Below are 19087 nucleotides of genomic sequence, written 5' to 3'. Positions count from 1 at the left end.
CACCTACTATTCAATTTATTGATGTTACACACACAAAAATGCATAGTTCTCAGAAAATTTTGGGTGTCAAAAGCCTTTCTAAGTGCCACCATTTTACATGTAGGCATCACCAGGATTACAAAAAATTCAAAAGGGGAGGAGGACACCCCCTCCCCTTATACCCCTCCCCCAGGACGGCGATTCGTGGCATGGACCAGCTTTTGCCTTCTCAAGAGTTGGGAGCTATGCAATTTGGACCGGTCTGTTAGGGGTTGATGGGGGTTTTTCTATATTGGTTGTCCATAGATGAAATTTTGTGCGACATTATGGGTATTTTTTGAAGTGAGAATGTGAATTTTCAAATTCTGAACAAATAATGGGCTTGAAACCTTGAAAAGTGGGGCTGACGGATATTGTGGGCCGCGACGTAGAATCACCTACAGAAGCAATGATCCACAGGTCATGCGATGAGGTCGAACATGATTTGTGACTGGTGACAATATTCAAAAAGGTTATGGATGGAAAAAAAAAACTATTGGGAAATACTTCGTTCTCAGGCAAAAGTGTACATCTGGTTGGTCATTTCAAGGCCGAGAAGTACCATTTCCGGTGATCTGGGGGGTTTCAAAACCAGAAATTTTCTTGTACGCTGCGCGCCAACCGATGGTGGCGCTCCGCTTAGATAGTAATTCGCGCCCCCCGGGTTAGAAAATCCTGGATACGCGCCTGATATATGCTACGGCTACCATCAAAATACTTAAGCTTTTTTATATCCTTAATTACCTGTGAAAAGCAATGGATAAAGAATAGGTTATAACCTAACATAAAGTCGATTTTTGTTTCTCGTACAAAGTGATTTACCCTTCTTTCTTTTTCTTCTAATATACTTATTTAGAGGCGGGGTTGTAAATTTCTAAAACATGAGATCTCAAAATAAAGAATGCATAGACGCAACTTACACGGCCTGAAAAGTGACATTTCTGGCAATCTGTGAGGCATAGCTTGGCAAACATTTTCTTGCTACGCCCTAGCCCGCCGGCGAAAATGAATTAAATGGCCCTGGTATATACATACATCAACCAAAAAGCGGCACAATGTAACATTCGGACGGTACATTATGTTTCTCTATGTTCTACAAATGCTTCCTAAAGATTCCACAAAGGCTACTGCCCTGAATATTTTTTCAATAAACATCCTAACAGTATAATTCGACGATATCAAATGTTATGAGGAGGTGGTTTGAACCTGAAGATGGCGGAATTTAGCGACAACTTAGCCAATTGATCATGTTTAGCCACTAAAAGATCCTTTCAATAAAAACGTGTGAAGCAATTCTATTTTATTTGACAGGTTACTACTGCAGACGAATCCACTGGACAATCAAGTGCAGACGTATACGTTCCACTAGTAAGAAAATACCATAATCATGTTTACTACCTCTTATATTCTACTAAAGTAGAGAAATGTATCGTTATTGAGTTCTTTAGATACATTATTCATGACATTACTCGTCAAACCAGCTGTTTGCACACCTGCTGCATTTCCTGAGTTGATACATTGGACACCAACGACTTTATATTCGCGCATGCTTGTAAGCCACACATTTCGTTTCCAACATTGGCGTTGCAGTGGCTGAAAGGTCAGCATATTTGTTTGGTCCTTGTGAATTACTCTCGTTGTACGGTATGTACAAGCTTGTAGTTTGGGTCCATGAACTTTGACAAAGATCACGTAGAATTAGTTAATGGGTCTCAACTCTCAACAAAGTCATCGTGTTTCCCTTGCCGGACTAAGTTTTAGAAGAAGTTGTGCCCATTGTACTTTACCCACGTTATCGAGTATCGCTAGGTCAGGTAACTAACAATTAGTCTTGAAACTGTTGGGTATAACATGTCCGTTTGACAGAACACATACGCACAATCGATTTTGCATGTACACATGTCAATCATGAGCATCCGTAGGCGGCAGCAGTTGGAATGATGCGCACTTCCAGCAAATCACAGTGCTTAACCAGAAGTTTTTATTCTTATGACAGTCAACCGAGAACACGAATTGTGTTTTCTCCTTGCACAACGTGTATGCTACACCTACTATACGCTTACAGGCATGGAGCTGTTTCCATGGAATGACAGAGTAGCCTTTCTCTAGTTAGAACGATATTGTCCATTATTGTAAGAAATCATTGTCGAAAAAGGATGGTTTGCTTTCACCTACACACATATTGACATGCGGCCTTATGAGGAAGGATCGACCATTTATCCCAAAATACCATATATTTTTCCAAGGAATACTCATCCACAAAAGTTGGTCTAAATTCATTGTTATATTCCTACAGTCTGTAATTTACAAAGGCTGTTAATAACTTTGTTTGCGTCTTCACAGCCCGGTCAAGAAGATATATGCCAACCAACACAATTGCCATCTGATGACGAAGAATATGAAGATGTGGTATAGTGATTTTTTTTCATCGAATAACTCTTTCCATTGATCTTAATAAATTACATATCTCTGTTGAAGAGAACTTTATGATAGGTATTTCGAAAGTGACACACACCCATACCAATAATGAAAGTATGAAATTAAATTTGAGGAATAGATACATACGCAACAACACGAGAACAAGTATATAGGAATTATTGATAACTGTATTGATAATCGATCAGAATTGTCAAACAAATTACAAGACAGGTTAGTTACAGCACTGCTCAATATAGATTAGGTTTTCTACCTATTTTAATGTATAATGTATCATGGACAAATGGTACCTGTTATTGTTTGGTTGTCAACAGGGTTCTGATTCTAATGAGAATGTAGATGCGAATGAATACGAGGTGCCAGACGAGGGGTACATTAACATTCGGAGCCTGGTAAGATCAAGTATCAACTTGTAAGCATTGATTCTTATGCGTTCGATAGAACTATTCGGTTGTTAAGAAAAACTAATAATATATAAATATATATATATATATATATATATATATATATATATATATATATTACGAAGTAAAAAGTAGTACAAGTTTATTTTCAATTTGTGATTTATCGATCTGAGATGTTATAAGAGTGGTTTGTGTGGCGTTGCTTGTAAAAAAAGGAATTAGAACGTAATCGAAAGTGCCTTTTTTGTAGGAATTTTTGTTTACTTTGAAGGGAATTACAGGTACAGTCAAAACCATAGTTTCAAAACTATCTGAGCATAGTATCATGAAATGATAGAAACATTACTTGGCTATATTTTGCATGCAGATGTCTGTAGTCATAAATTTTCATATGTTAAGTTGCTTTATATAAAGTAAAATAAATCTTAAATTGAACAATATGCAGCTGTTATAATTCATTCATTTCGCCTGTCGCATAGTTTATTAATGCATTACTATTTTTCTTAACAGGCAATTGACGAAAGTAAATCGGTGGCACTAAATTACTTGAGAATAAATGGACACGTAAGTATATTATTCAGGCTTCAGTCTGGTTCTAACGGTTTATAAACCAGTACAATTTAAAGTATGCGTTTATTTTAGCCTAAATGAAAACAAACCATTTAATTGACGATATATAATTTAGTTTGATATGCATTTATAAATCAATGTGATATGTATTCACTCTTAAAATGTTTGTATGAAAGTGTTTGCGAAATATCCAGAGCGAGGCAATACACGGTTCTTACTAGATCTATATATCTCTTAAATGGCAAGCACTTCTACGAACCGTTCTACGAACCCACAGATACAAGTTACCGAAGATTTACAGACAGATGTAGCTGATCATCTCGTAGAGGAAAAGTGGGATGACTTTGGAAAACTATTAAAAGTGCCTGTAAATACTAGACGTCGAATCCAAGAGCGTACCAACGACATTCAAGAGAAAAATATTGCACTCCTTGCTGCATGGCATCAGAGAATGGCGAACGAAGCAACCGTGACAGTAGGTTAAATTATTATTTTTTTTTTAAACTGTACATTGCACTAGAATCACTTGATCTTTGATAGTTTGAATGATTCTTGCAAATATTTGTTTGCACACTGATGGTACACGTATAAAGATTCTACTTGCTTACGTCCATACAATTCATACCTCCTACTTCTTCACTAAAAGAGCAATACACGCAAATATAATTACAGCGGTTGAAAAAGAAGTTTAGTGTACTTAAAGTCATTGATTACCATTCGCTTTGTAATATTTCTAAGAACAATTGATCTATTACGTGTCTAGAGAAAAAAAAATGTTTTTTGTGTTTCGAAAACGAAAGCCATCAAATACATAGAATGAATTTAAACAGTTGAATTGAGAGACAACACAACGGTTTGATAGCCTGTTGTATCAAAGTGCGAGTATTTAGTTTCAATATGAAAATTAGTAATGTATTAACTTTTCAAATGCTATGTGTAAGTTTTTTTTTTCTGCAATTTATAGGTTCTTGTTGAGGCTCTCCTGAAGCTCGAACTAGAAGAAATCGCATTCCTATTAGAAGATCTGTGTAATACGATAAAAGTAGACCAATTTCACGAATAACCAGATGGAGCTTCGGTCATAAAACATCTGGAAACTGTTTCGGTCTGTTTTCATTTCAAGATTACAATAAACAAACATTGAAAAGTTTTTACTAAGCAAACGAAGATAATACTTTCTCCTTTAGTTCGTTGGAAGTAAATACAAAGCGAAAAGAGGATGTAAAAAAAACTGTATAAGTAAACTTCAATTTGCTACATTGTACTTAGATACATGCGATTGACTAATTTTGTTTTTATCAACAGTATAATAAGTAATATCAAAGTACAAATAAAAATAGTAGCATTAGTTTTAATATGTTTAGTGGTAGTAGCATTGGTAGTATAAGAAGTGATAATAACGATATTAGTAATAGTAGTAGTGGAAGCACGACTTCTATTATTATTAGTAGTAGTAGTAGTATTGTTCTTTAATTGATTTATGTTTTTCCAGATATCAAGACTTCGCACTCAACTGGTAAATCAAAGGCTTTCCAGACAATCATGAAATAAAGTAAAACAAAGTGAGATTAACGGTCAAGTCTTAATATATGTATAAAAAAACCGTTGAGGCAAATATATAGGAGAGCATAGGAACAACGAGGAGCGCGTGTGGCGTTACAGGAGGTCCATCCGTAGGTGCTGGTTATTGCAGTGATGAATAGTGACTTGTGGCTTAACATTGAAGCGCATTTCCACCATTTGTCGAGACATGTTCATCGGCGAGAGGGCTGTCCGTACTTCTGTAGAGCTTGGCGTTTGGTTGGGTGTGGGGGTTTGGGGTGCGGAGATGATTGTTGCAGCGACGTTTTGGTCATAACGCTTTTGGTGCAGATCATGTTAAGTTAAAAGCACAAAAAGGAAGGCAACGGTACACAATATTTCTTCAATTTGCCGCGCTGCACTTGTCATTTATTTGATAAATAACCCTATTTCAAGATTAAATATAAATACTGACCTAGTCCTGTATTAGTCTCGTAGTATACTATAAAGGTCATTGCAGTCAACGAATTTCCATGCTTTACTTTGAATTTCTAGCGTTTTCCTATTACAATATGATGTTATATAATTGTAACTTCTGCAATGCATTATCTACTTATTAACATCTACATTTCAAGTATGCTGGTAAAACTAAGATGAGGATTATGGCAATATATGTACAAGCAAAATCACTCTTGGTGCAGTTGAAGTACGCCAGGTCGGGCAGTGATGAGTGGACTGCGTCAGGAAATTCAGCTTTTATAGAAATATAGGTCATATAACAATAAAGGATTCAATAAATTAGCTGGGGTCTTCTCAATTATCAAGATGGGACCCTCAGAAACCAAACATACACTTTAACTGATATAAGCAACACCGCAATATTATTAACATTCAAACCTTTGACCTTTCTTGCAAAGTTACGATACATTTTCCTCCACATTTACGAACCAAATTGGGAGACTATTTGACACACTTCCAACGGGTGTATTTTGCGTATCACGCCATAGTCGGGTCAAATAGTAAGCTTACTAGGATGATGCAAATATATCCTCCATACACTGTTTTTAAAGTTTACCTTCGTTGATGATTTTGTTTCGTTATATTTTGTCCAAACATTGTATACTGAAATTGTTAATCACGGTAGAATAGCCCCCATCTGATGACCTATGACTTGAACTTATTGGATAGGGACCCAGTCAAAGCCTCACTTATATACAAAAGGCTAAACGAAAGTAAAACACGTCAGTGAGTTTACGTAACGTTCTTTTCAATTGATACTCTCAAAGTATTGTTTAATTCCCAGAATGAAATCTTTACATAATGACCTACAGTGAAATTATTTCTTTAATACCCACACAATGTAGCTGAGGCCTAAATTTACAATCAACTCATAAGTGTGTATTTAGGTATTTGCTAGTGCTTTGTAGTAAATATCTTAGTGAAAATGATCTCATCTTTGAAAGAAACAATCGAATATGACCCGTATTGTTTTTATGATATCATAGACCCTGCCGTTTAAATCAAAGTATGTGTAATCGGATGATCAATGACGTCTGAAAATGACACATATGCAAAAATACATACACTGTACTAATGAAGTAAACTTAAACATATTGCAGTACTCAGAATCGTCGTAGTAGTCATTTGATACCTACCAGAGGAAGTTTATGTTATATAACTAGTAAAAGGTAATGTTGGCAGTGAGTTCCAGCATATGTTATCTGGTACTAGCTTGTTAGTAGCTACAAGAAATAAATATCAAGTCACCATGTGTCATTAAACAGTATAATTAACGAATTTCTGTCAGCATTATATTTTACATATGTGATTAGTATTATGTTCAATTCAAACAAAGAGATGATAGTCTACTCATGTAGTGTTTACAAACCTGTAAATGTAAGAGAGACTACTTAATTAGTCAAACTAGTAAATGAACTCAGAAGCTGTTATCCAGAATAAAACAAATACAGTCCATATTTATGTTTATGTATCATCAGAGTAACTATGATAATATGAAGAGACTATTTTTTCTTCATTCCTGTGACGCATATACTGAATAAATGTCTCAGTTTCTATGATTGTTTTGCTTGAATAGTTGTCTAATATTTGAATACAAAATGAAGATATTGTTTGTCCCTGGCACAACGCCAAGTCACGCGCAATTTTGCGTTGAAGGTAAACATCATATCAGTAGGAGTAAATGAAACGCACCTCTAGCAATTGAATATCATTCACCACTGATCAATAAACCAAAGTTCAATCAAGATGCTTAGCTTGGACTTTGAAATTAGGCTTGAGTGTTTTCGGAGTCACTGAACTGCTATTCACCAGTGTATATCCATTCAATCACAACTGATTCAAAAGAAATTACTGCAAGATAAGTATCGCTTTCATACAAATTCATTACAAATTCATCAATAAAGTGACGGTCTCTACGAATGATGTATGAATGTAGTTATTCACCATGCCTATTTTTGTTACAACGAATTAAGCTTAAAAGTAACTCATAAGGACGAAAACTATAATAAATAAAATGGAATACAAAAAAGGTAATAACGGGTCAGTAAGAGTAACTCAGACTCGATGTTTGAAAATTAAAACTTTAATTATTAATTTTAACTAGAGTTTAGCAAATTGAATTGATGTACTTTCTCTCACATTTTTACTAGTCATTGACAGGTGTTACACCAGTGAAAGATACCTACTCAAGCAGTCAGATCCAACCTTCTCTCTACGCAAGTTTCACAATTTAATGTTCAAGTTATGGACTACACTATTTAACCTCACATAATTATCACACATTGAAGATATCTATTTTGAATAAAATTTGGAAGTAATAAGTTAATTTAATAACATACTTATTATTAACTATTTTTAATTAACTAATTAAATAATTAATAATTATTTTACTTACTTAATATTAATATTACATTTTTTGTTGGCGTACAGCCCAAACCACTTCAATACAATCGTCTACATTGAAAGAAACGAAACCATGTCAACGACTTAAACTTCAATTGGGTAATTTGGATTGCCCCTTTATAGATACTTGTTAAAACTTGTGTTTATTATGTTCTTTATCAGTTTTTATTATGTTTGAACTATCATGTCAGTTGACTCTTTCATATTTCAATTGCACCGTTGTGTATGAATATGTATACACACTTTGTTAGCGTGTGTACCTTGAACTGAACCAAATTGTCAGCCTTGAGGTAGTATTAGGGAGATCGCACAGTCTGTAAGACAGACGTTAGTAACACATATCAATAAAGTGTTTATGTACGAACACTAGGTCAAATATAGGTGGTATATATATATATATATATATATATATATATATATATATATATATATATATATATATATATATATATATATATATATATATATATATATATATATATATATATATATATATATATATGTATACATTCAAAGACCATAACTCGTTTAAATTTTTTAAGTTTAAAACTTTGTTTTCCAGGAATTTGAAACTGCCTTTTGATATGCGTCTACACACCAATCTTCGACTACTGCAAGAAATAAAATAATTATATTTTAATTACTGAAACATCAGATCAATTACATCATTAGTTACTGTATTGAATAATAAATTTATCCGTCTGATAAATGGTATTCGTGCGACTAACTTTTTCGCATTGGGTATATACTAGTAGAGAATTTAAACGCTGCTTACAACAGATTTAAAATTATCACATCAAAAATATAATGGTGACTACGCAATGTTTATACTTTTGCAAGTATCAGGTCTAGTAGTAAATGATATTACATGATTAGAACTTAGAAATTTTGTATATGTGTACATACCTTGTCCCCATTTCACTTTTCGCAAATGCACTTTTTCTAAAATGGAAAATGAAATATGGAATGATATGCATTTGATCGCAAAATGTCTTAAGAAATTAATACGTTTGTTTGTTTTAGCAAAGAACTCTTGTTTTATGATCACTTTCATACAGGCAATATTTTCAAAAATATTAGATAAAAGTAACTTAATTTCATTGTAAAGACCATAAAGTACGTATATATTGCCGCTGATTACTCTTAATTAATTTCATAAAGACCTTACCGCTAATTTATACAATCCGTCTGATAGTTTATCGCCGTTAGCCTGTAGAAATATTAATAAAAAAAAATTACATAAGAACTTATGCTCACCATTTCATATGAGTTGAATAAAAAATATTGCCGTGATTTAGTAATGAAAGAGAAAAGTATTGCAGTTTATTTTGTATACCTACGTTCACAGGGTACAGTGATACACGATTGGCATAACATTTTAATAAATGTGTTAAAACTGATCTTAATGTTTCTCATAGTTGAAAAGGGCTGGTGATGAAGGCTAATCAATAATGTAAACCATATGAAATAGTAAGCAGTTATGTATCGACGAAGGTATGTAACTTACCTCCCATGTGCCTCGATTAGGATTTAGAACGTACAGAGTCTTATCTGCTACTGGAAGCACCCACTCAACTGAGGCAGAATTAAAAGATAATTGGATACACCGAATATGATTAAAAAATGAAATTGTAAATGGTTGCTTCATTAATTTAATCGTATAAGGTCATATATTTGATGTAATCATTTATATTTATACAATTATCGCTTATTATCAACAGCTTTCACAATTAATTATTGATAAACGCTTACATGTAGTTATATTGATAACATAAACGAGAATAGCTGTTGTCATGGTAACCTCATACTTTGACAACGAGCATACCCTTTGCTGTAAAGTTAATTATGTTGACGAGATAAATGTTTGAGTTGAATTACCCGAAATGGATCTGTCTCGAAGGATTTTCAAGCATTTCTTTTCAATTCGCAATGGTAAAATGCAACCACGAAACCTGGAAGAACAAATTGTGATACACGCTGCTTACCTATAATGTTTGAGTTCATTAAAAACACAAAAGTAACAGAACTGAAGAAGTCACTTTTATTGCCAGCAATCCTTTGATATTATTATTAAGCTATCAATGGATCATTCGATTTTGTTTACTCATGATTGGCATCATCAACGAGAATGGTATTAAACAAGTACGGTACAGAGCAAGGTGACACAAAGCTAACCTTATGATTTACATTTATGTGACTCAATACAGTGGTAAATCAGCATTAACCAAATTTCTTACCTCAAGCCTTTCAGTCCTGTACAGACATCGGCATAATCCAAAATGCCTGCAAATTGTTGAGGAGAAAACTCCTTGCCGCTTTCAGCAATGGACAAGAGAATCATCGTTTCCAACTTCGGTAATTTTATTCCCGATGTAAATACAAGAGACTTGGTTGCTCTATTAAAGTACGCATTGGTGTCATTCAGCCAAACTATCTCGATGGGAATCTGTATCAAAGTAGATAAAGTTGTGAATTTTGTTAGCTCTGTATTAGGGTTACGAGCTTGCAGTACTTTATTATTGACTTGCATTGGATGTAGTTACTAAAGTTGCAAGAAACATACCGCGAAGGTTCTGATTAAAGTAATTGAAATAGTAGCCATCCCATGAGACTTTGAATTCAGTCGGCTTTCACCTTATCTAGTATATATAATTGGTATATAAAGGAAGTTGAATTTGAAAAGTAAACATTTGCTTTGGTATGCAACTCCACATAGTTGAGTAATTGCAACAGTAAAGTATTATATTGGACGACAGATATGAAGTTATACAAAATTGCAGTACCAAAGCTCAGCTAGCGTAGCTTAAAGACCAACTATGGAGACATTTTTTTTTGGGGGGGTCCATTTATTTGGGAGATTACATACCCATAATCAACATGTGTAAATATATATATATATATATATATATATATATATATATATATATATATATATATACATGACTAAGCTTCAGCTGGACATAGTACTTACTCGTTTTAATATGCCAAAGTATAAACACAGAAAAAGTATCCTGTCAATAAACCAAATTTAGCAGTGAATATCCAAATCCACGCTTCTCGTTCAATCCTGGGCGAAATACTACCGTGACTTTGTGTAATTCCATAGAGTTAGGTCTAGTTGAAACAGACCTTCACCAGTAACATCCCACAATCACAAGACAGTCACTGATGAAATAAAACGTCCGATCGTTTTATTCCACTCCTTGGACCATGCAGATGCCGGAACAAACAAAACGGACAATATAACACATGTATCACGAACTCTGGAATACGACAAATGACATGGATAAATGCGATGAAATCCTAACATGATTATTTACATACCCGGTGAAAGTTGTAACTCACTACAGGTACTAACAATGCTACCCTATAGGCACGGTCTATATACATGGTCTGCAAATGCGTGATATAATGTTACATGTAAGAACGACCAGGGCGTGTTTACGAGGCGACTTGAAAGGGTCAATTTCGCATTAGCTATGTCCGCCACAGCTGTCGATATTATATAAGTTTCTCAGAATGAGACATTTGGAGCATACACAGAGGCAGGGTCATGCATGTGAACTCATGGGCATTAGATACTCCGGGTGCTGAAAAATCTTTCCGCGTGGATCTAACAAAATTGATCCAGAGTGTACGGCGTTTTACGTCGGTTCTTCTACTCGGAAAGCTAAAAAAGCTGATACATTTGTTGGCTGAGGTATAACTCCAACTTCCAGTGACACAGAATTGTGGCATTTCGAAAAAGGAGTAATATTGTTGATGTTTTTTGCAGCTCAAGTGAACAACTTTACACACAAAAAGTATTCTTGTGAGTGCTTTATACCAACGTTGACGTCACATGGTCACAGGATGTCTTAGGAATGTCTGAAACAGGTTTCCCGAAAAGCTGACTTTTCTCCCCATTTTTCACGTAGTTAACGTCCGAAATTGGTAAAGTTAATTACAGCAATGTAACTGAAGTGAGTTATGGATTACATATATGCAAAATGGTGGGATTTTATGTTCATCGAAAAGTCTCCATAGTTGGTCTTTAATGTAGCGACAATAACGAAAAACAAACTTAATCTTAACCAGCAACCATCATGAGCAATGCTTAATTAGTTTTGGTTGATAACCTTCTGTTAGTAGCGTTACTGGTGTCTTTATATTAATCAATATATGTAGCAGAAACGGAGATTACTTACCTTGTTTTCAGATGCAAGGACAAGCAATTGAGTGTTAGATCTTTGCAGTAACCGAGTGTGTTTGTTAGAAATATTAACTGGCACCGCACAAATATCTCGAACAGCATCCTGTATGCCTGCTACGCCACCTTTTTGTTCCAAAATACACATAGTAGCAAATGCCTCGCCATCTTTAACATTCTTCAAGTGATTAATAATCTCCTCGGCTACGTCTCCATTTAAGCCACTGGCAAAGCGATATACATATTGATAATTGATAGGATGGATGCCATTAAGTATCTTTGACAAATTTGTTTCAGGATCGGACGAACCGTTAGGATCAGCGAGATACAGTGCCGCAAACCATTCACAAAACACATTGTGATAAAAAGTTACTTTCTTAACATATTTTTGGTGTTCATAGACTTCATCTTCGACTAAGATGCCAATGTTCCTGTACTTATGATAAAGTTGACCTCCCAAGAGATTCTTCAGAGTTTCCTCGTCCCAAATCAAACCTTTGTTAGTATCTCTGAGTGCTTTGAATGCTTCACGATGAAGAATTTGCTCTTCAGCAGCTGTAGGAGTATATTGCAAATTGTCATCGGACAAAGCATTGATAATGCCTTTAAAACAATCCGTTATGGTCTCCGCGGATAATTCTTTCGAGAGCTTTTTCTCGTAGGCTAAGTGAGCCAGTAAAGTAAAAAATAAAGGAATCTGACAAAATGCAAAGATTCCTGGAATATTGTTAAATAAATTGCTAATTCGTTTCCCCTCATGGCTGTCTCTCTTTGTAACCACCTTCGAGATATATTTATGTTGTGCTATCTCGTCAAAACCAACCAATCTTAATCGCGTGGTTAGGTTGGGCAATGGATTTGGCAAGATGGCCGGTGTAGTAACAAGGAGAACGGTACAAGTTCGAAGTACTTGTTTCATCATAATTTCTTTAAAGTGTGTTTGTCCATATTCATGACTGTGTGGAAATCGGTTAAAACCATCCAAAACAATTAATGCTGAATTAGCCTGGTTAAGCATGTTTTTTATATCTTCGATAGTAAAATGTGAATCTTTTGGTAAGAGATACTGCTTAATTGCTTGATAGAGAGATGTGTTCTTTTGAAAATGCCGCATGTGAAGAAGAATGAAAAGGTCAACATTTTTCAACGGTGAAGCTTGGTTGCGTGTATACCAATCATGAGCCATCTTGAGGCAAAGGATTGACTTCCCGTAACCTGTACCACCTTCTAGTATTATACGATTGTGTTCGTTAAGTATCTCATGGTAGGAATCCAGTTTCTCCCAATAGTTCTGCTTATTCATGTTCGATTTTAAAATTTCCAGATCACCTTCCACAAAAATTTCGTCAACCTTCACATTTACGCACCCTGGTAGTCGTTTGATGCCTTCACATGCTTCTCTGTAATACGATACCAGCTGTTTCTTGAAACTACGTTCTACAATAAAGAAAACTAGTTGAGTGTCTTAGAAACTGGTATGATGATACTGTGTACACATTTCTCGCAGTAGTGTTTCATTAAAATAAAATGTTCAACCATATTCTGGTTTTTAAAACAAATTACAATTGTAATAGAATTAGTTCTACTCACCAGACTGGCTCAGTAGGGGTACGTCCTAATAATATGAATAAAACATTGTAGCTGTAAGTATTTATTTATCAAGCAATTTAGTTCAGTAAATAAGTTAATGAATAAACCACTAAACTGATACTCTGGGAGATAATTAAATAGTCACTTTAACTTTTTTCTGTACCAGCCAAACATATTTTTCTCAAAATACCCATTGTCAGTACATTATATATCAGTAGCTTGCGTTAATGTATATAGCTACATATTTTTTATATTGTAGAACATATATTTTTAAGATGGACACAATTAACATTCACAAAAGAAAATACATACGACTGAGTTGTTCAACAACTTTTGAATCACTGAAAGGTCACCCTTCAAGGAAAAGGAGGTCTATTCTTATTTGAAAGCAATTACTTTGATCACGATATGTACACTTCTGGATTTAATTTTCCCAAGTGATACATTCATAAATATGTATTGTACCTACCTCATTAGCCGCCGGAGTTGATCCAACGTCAACACCATCTGCATTATAGAAATTAAAGGTTTATGTCGTGAGACCAAAGAACAACTACCACCACATAATTAACGTTTATGTATCTCATGTAATCAGGGACGTAGCTAAGAATTGATGATTGGGGGGGGGGGGGGTGTAGTCGCTAAAATTTCAGCTGGATGAGTTTTTGAGCCAGAAAATTATGACTGCTGCCTTGTATCACCCCCCCCCCTTCCCTGCGCTACTCGTCAAAATTCCGGTCAGTGTCAGTTAGACACCCCATCTTTCGCGACTGCACTTTTAAACTTTTTTCGATACATTTGTACCACTGGCCCCCACTTCAGAAACTTATTAATCACTCTGGTTAAGCAAGTAAGCAACTGAGTAAAAGTTATATGTTTGAAGGCTACATAGACTACTTACTACAAAAGGTATGTTTATGTAACAAAGGGGAACCATTTTTTTCTCTCAACAAATTATATTCGACTGCATAGTGAATTGCCAAAAAAAAACAGTGCTTTTTCCTAGCGCGCTACCATACTATTTTCTTGGGGGGGGGGGGGATCACTCTAACAATTTGTAAATTGTTCATTTCATTCCAACTGAGCCTTTGGAATAAAGTGAACAAGTAAACATTTTGCAGAAAATGTTAAGAAATTACTTATCAGTCAAAAGGGAGTTTACCTCTGAATTATTTTCTTAAAAGTACTTGTAAATCCCTCTATGCAGAAACTGGATATCAATAAACTCCATAATTGCCATTATTATGAGGAGATTGAGACATATATTTTATAATGTATGGGCGATATGACACGTGAGTAACAAAAACTTGTCATTTATATGGGGATTTTGCCATATGTTACAACCAATTGAAAGTATTACCTGTTTGAAATCTACGTCGCACAATAAGAAGGAACACCACTGCAAGCAGCACAATTAACGCAAATAACGATCCAATAACGGCCAATAAGGACGCTTTGTTATCTGGCTCGCCATTTGGAGTCACAGTTGTCGGTGGCGCTTCTGTGAAATATATTGTATTTTGTGATCATTTTTATATCTCATTTTTCAATTAAATCAACCATGGCTTCCGTTTGGGTGAGATGTTATCTGACAATACAATATGGTTGGCAATGTCAACAAGATGTTACATAGTTATGCATATTGGCAGTTTTGTGGACATGTGTCTTATCGTACTCAAGACGAGAAGAAAAAGCAATATTTGTGATTAGCTTTTGACGATTTTTTTTTGACGAAGTTTTTATCAAAGTACACAGAATAAATAAAACAGAATTATAGACTTTATTTGATGTCTCAAAACAGTTTCCGTTTTTTTATTTCTTATTTATCTTATAACATAATTAAGAAACTCTGGTAGCAACTTAATATGGCGTCAACTTACTACCACTTCCAACTATTGTAAATGATGGTTGAAACAAATCACGCGCAAAGCCTACTTTACTATTCCTTGTAAGCCTCAAATATCTCTACATGTGTTCCTATCATTATGAAACAATTGTATAATATCCTAGATTGCACCATAGTGAATTTAACTTACCGCTCAATGGAATCAATACATCAACATAGGTTGGCATGATGTTCACAATAGACGTGTTCCCAACCACTGCGCATTCGAATGTCACTTTTTCTTGCTTTACAGCATCAAATCTGAATTTTGTTATTATAGTTACATCATACACAATACCATCATGGGAAATCAGCTTCTGAGATGAAGATAACTCTTCAAAATCTGACTCTGTTTGGTCATGAAAACTCCAACGAAGATTCACTGATGGACGAATTCCATTTAGACTGCATTTCAGTTCACGTGAAGATATTCGTGTTGCAGTTAAGACACAGTGCTGTTGTGGGTTACAACCATCTACATTCAAATACGGAGGATCTGGAGGGACTACGGATGATATTAATATAGGCAAAACACATTTAGGTAAAACCGAAAGATGCATACTTAATTTATTTGTTATTTTTTTTATTCTCCTATTCACCTATACACGATTCCACTTTCTGAGAATAACACACGTAAACACATTTTCTCCTATCAATGTTCTACCAAATACCATTGTCCAGGGTAGTTAAGAAACAAAGGTGATATGTTGGGAAAATTCTGATATTAAACAAAATGTTTATCTTCGAAATAAATTAAACTCTAACACGAAAGGTATTAAACGTACAAATCCCCTTTATTTCTCACAACGTATTGTTACATAAATAACTGACATTTGCTGGACTTCACGATGTTAGGTTGAGTCACGTAGAAAGAAAAAATAAACACTTGGAACATTTTACAGTGTTTATCTCATAGTAAAAGTAGTATTAACGAAAATTTCGAATATCAAAGCACATGAAATAACGAGATAAAATTTGTTCACGGGTTAACAGAAACACGAGTAAATGTGACGGGATCCACACTACATATTTTTTTTTTCTCTAAATTACCATTTAATGTATGGCTCTATCTTTTAAATTAAGAGACTAATTTCAAAGTAGGGTTTCTTTTATTTTAAAAAAGCATGATGTTGCTTGAACAATTCAATCGAGAGAAATTATTTTAAAGAACTGAAAAGCTATGTTCAAACTTGTTCAAACTATAGTTCAATCCAAAAATGATACTGCACCAAAATTGGTCCTTAACATCACACATGGAATTGTAATGGTCTGCAGTCAAATGGCATTAAAGCTTGTAATTATACACACAGTGACAAAGCAAATATGTGATAAGCGAATACTTACCATACACCTTGACTTCAATTACCCTCATACCCTCCATTTCACCGTCACCAAATACACAGACGTATGTTCCTTCATCCTCTACTGCAAGATTGCTTATAAGTAATTCTCTGCCTCCGTTTACAACGTTGAATTTGCTGGACAAAGTATCAACAAATCCATCCCCATAAAACACCGCTTTAGCGACGTTGCTGACGGAACCATCGGGCTTACTTTTCTTCCAAACAAGGTAAGTTATCTGGCCATCATTGCAATTCAATTCCAATATTTTACTCCGCTCTCCAAACCGTGTTGATGTTTGTGTTTGGGTAATGTCGATTGGACCATTTTGTAGGAGAATTACCGAATAATTGTTTACCAATAACTTGGGGGGCTCTGATGCCTCGCATGAAAGCGCTTGGAATAATGTTGGGTGTTGTGCTGATAAATGAATACTTGATGCGGAAGTATATAATGTAATGTGCCGTGTATATGTTTCTGTAGTCTCTATCGGAGCAGGACCTTTTAGTGTAATTTTCGATAGAGTCAAGTTCACAGGTGGTCTAGAGCCTTGGATGTAGCAGCTCAGCTCAGTTGGATGGCCGAGTTCCCTGAAGCAAAATCTGTTGCTGTCACAGGTAGTAAAGAGCGGATGTTCCTGGCTTGGTCTCACTTGAAATAAATAATAAGGCCTCGTTGTTTTACGGGTTTGTATTAGGATATACCTTATAAATTGTTGCACAAGGCTTTCACTTAAACGCAGACATGAAGGGAAAGGATCAACATAATACTAAATGTGTTATGTAGTACAATGGTGATGATAACTGCACCACACAATATATAAGTCGTAACAAAAATGACATACTGACTTCACCTACCTGTGATGACAACTTTAACAAAATGAGGTATCGTCTTAGTCTCTAGCTTTGTTTGGAAAGCGACAACTGTGAACTCATGATCATGTCCAAGGGAGACTTGGTTGATAATAAGCGAACCATTAGAAGAGATGTTGAATTCCCCGGAGGCATATCCTATGCCACTGGGTTTTCTATCTTTATAGTACAATACTGGTAGAGTTTCTTCGTAGTTTGAAGAGTTGTACCAGAACGCTCCGTAAAATGATTCTCCAAAATCACAGTCTATGCGACCAGGACTGCCTAAGGTCAGGTATTGTGGAGTTGCACACGGTTGGTCTATTACAGAACATTCGAAAGGATATCTAAATGAGTGGATCTTTATTTCATTGGGAGATATAAATTAGTACAGATTAGTGAGCTTATATCAAGTCGGTAATTCCACATCGATACAAAATGCTAAAGCAATAAAAGTATGAACATATGAACAACAAGCAAATGCTTATACCGTACTGGATGAACGCGATCTTTAAGTACGGTTAATTATATTAGTGACAATAATTTCCGTCACTTGATGAGTCGTCTTAAGTTTAAATACTTTTTGATATTTGAGTGCGTAGTTATCTATAGCATTCATGGCTCAAGTAAGCATTTACCTCAAAGATAACTGAGTAGTATGCAGCTTCTTATGGGATATTAGTAGATTTAAAGCTGTTATATAAAGTCATGCAAGTGTTGTCCGAAATGTTCGATGTTGGGTTACAGGGCTAACTTTGAAGCATATATTATAATGCTTTTCTTTTTTTTTTTCATTACAATTTGAAACACCAATGTTTTGCTTAATGGTGGAAGGAAAGAAATTACAATACAATAAAGTGTAATACACTCACCGACGTCAAACAAAGCAGCAATACTCAGTTGATACACAATTAGGACAATGGCGGATATTGTATGCTTCATAGCGTGTGCCCAGAGATCTGAAAATAGTATTACAGTTAAATAATACATTGAACGTCTGAAAGTAGCTGAAATAATATCAAGACAAACTATTAATACGAAGCACGACAATTGTATACAATATTGTTGTTGCAAATGAATCTGTCTATCATTCACTACATAAAATTCTGAAAATTCGTGACAAAAATTTCGATCTATGTTATGTGTATCTTTTTGTTTATCTTAATTGCATTGATATAAACTTATCTGTCTTATAATGCGGTTACAAAGAAAATGAAATGAAAAGTATGCCATACCATGCAAGCTTCATTCCAGCAACTTTCCAACACATTAGAACCTTTCTGTGGCAAGGAAAAATGTGATATGTAATAAACGCTGTTGTTTATTCCCCTACTTTTTGAACAGCACTAAAAGGTTCACT

General features: G+C 34.9%; 3 protein-coding genes across 6 annotated transcripts in view; 1 reads left to right on the top strand and 2 right to left on the bottom strand.

Annotated features, from left to right (window-relative positions):
* Positions 1-7388, top strand: part of LOC139982598 (uncharacterized) — a 25585-nt gene extending 18197 nt beyond the window's left edge. The window contains exons 10-16 of one of the 2 annotated variants that reach the window (XM_071995530.1): positions 1330-1386; positions 2362-2427; positions 2769-2846; positions 3369-3422; positions 3706-3903; positions 4393-4533; positions 4921-7388. In XM_071995530.1, the coding sequence (XP_071851631.1) occupies positions 1330-1386; positions 2362-2427; positions 2769-2846; positions 3369-3422; positions 3706-3903; positions 4393-4491 (552 nt within the window). In that variant the 3' untranslated portion in view covers positions 4492-4533; positions 4921-7388. Of the gene's footprint in view, positions 1-1329; positions 1387-2361; positions 2428-2768; positions 2847-3368; positions 3423-3705; positions 3904-4392 lie in introns of both variants that reach the window. The other variant, XM_071995529.1, reaches the window with a different exon arrangement.
* Positions 1-19087, bottom strand: part of LOC139982377 (tyrosine-protein kinase CSK-like) — a 244925-nt gene that overhangs the window by 193000 nt on the left and 32838 nt on the right. The gene's annotated exons all lie outside the window — the stretch shown is intronic.
* The window catches only part of LOC139982597 (uncharacterized), a 25489-nt gene extending 6402 nt beyond the window's left edge, over positions 1-19087 (bottom strand). Inside the window, exons 1-15 of one of the 3 annotated variants that reach the window (XM_071995526.1) lie at positions 18963-19087; positions 18600-18686; positions 17734-18048; positions 16880-17527; positions 15687-16040; positions 15011-15151; positions 14120-14157; positions 13651-13675; positions 12059-13497; positions 10109-10317; positions 9750-9823; positions 9379-9446; positions 9040-9081; positions 8778-8813; positions 7833-8482 (exon numbers count right to left, since the gene is read on the bottom strand). In XM_071995526.1, coding sequence (XP_071851627.1) covers positions 8790-8813; positions 9040-9081; positions 9379-9446; positions 9750-9823; positions 10109-10317; positions 12059-13497; positions 13651-13675; positions 14120-14157; positions 15011-15151; positions 15687-16040; positions 16880-17527; positions 17734-18048; positions 18600-18669 — 3447 coding nt within the window. In that variant the 5' untranslated portion in view covers positions 18670-18686; positions 18963-19087 and the 3' untranslated portion in view covers positions 7833-8482; positions 8778-8789. Of the gene's footprint in view, positions 1-7832; positions 8483-8777; positions 8814-9039; positions 9082-9378; positions 9447-9749; positions 9824-10108; positions 10318-12058; positions 13498-13650; positions 13676-14119; positions 14158-15010; positions 15152-15686; positions 16041-16879; positions 17528-17733; positions 18049-18599; positions 18687-18962 lie in introns of those variants that run through there. The other 2 variants (XM_071995528.1, XM_071995527.1) reach the window with 2 other exon arrangements.

This window comes from Apostichopus japonicus, chromosome 16, assembly GCF_037975245.1.
Source record: "Apostichopus japonicus isolate 1M-3 chromosome 16, ASM3797524v1, whole genome shotgun sequence".
In the NCBI taxonomy this organism is placed as follows: Eukaryota; Metazoa; Echinodermata; class Holothuroidea; order Aspidochirotida; family Stichopodidae; genus Apostichopus; species Apostichopus japonicus.
Note: the sequence above shows the minus strand (reverse complement) of the source record. Positions and strands in the feature narration are given on the sequence as shown.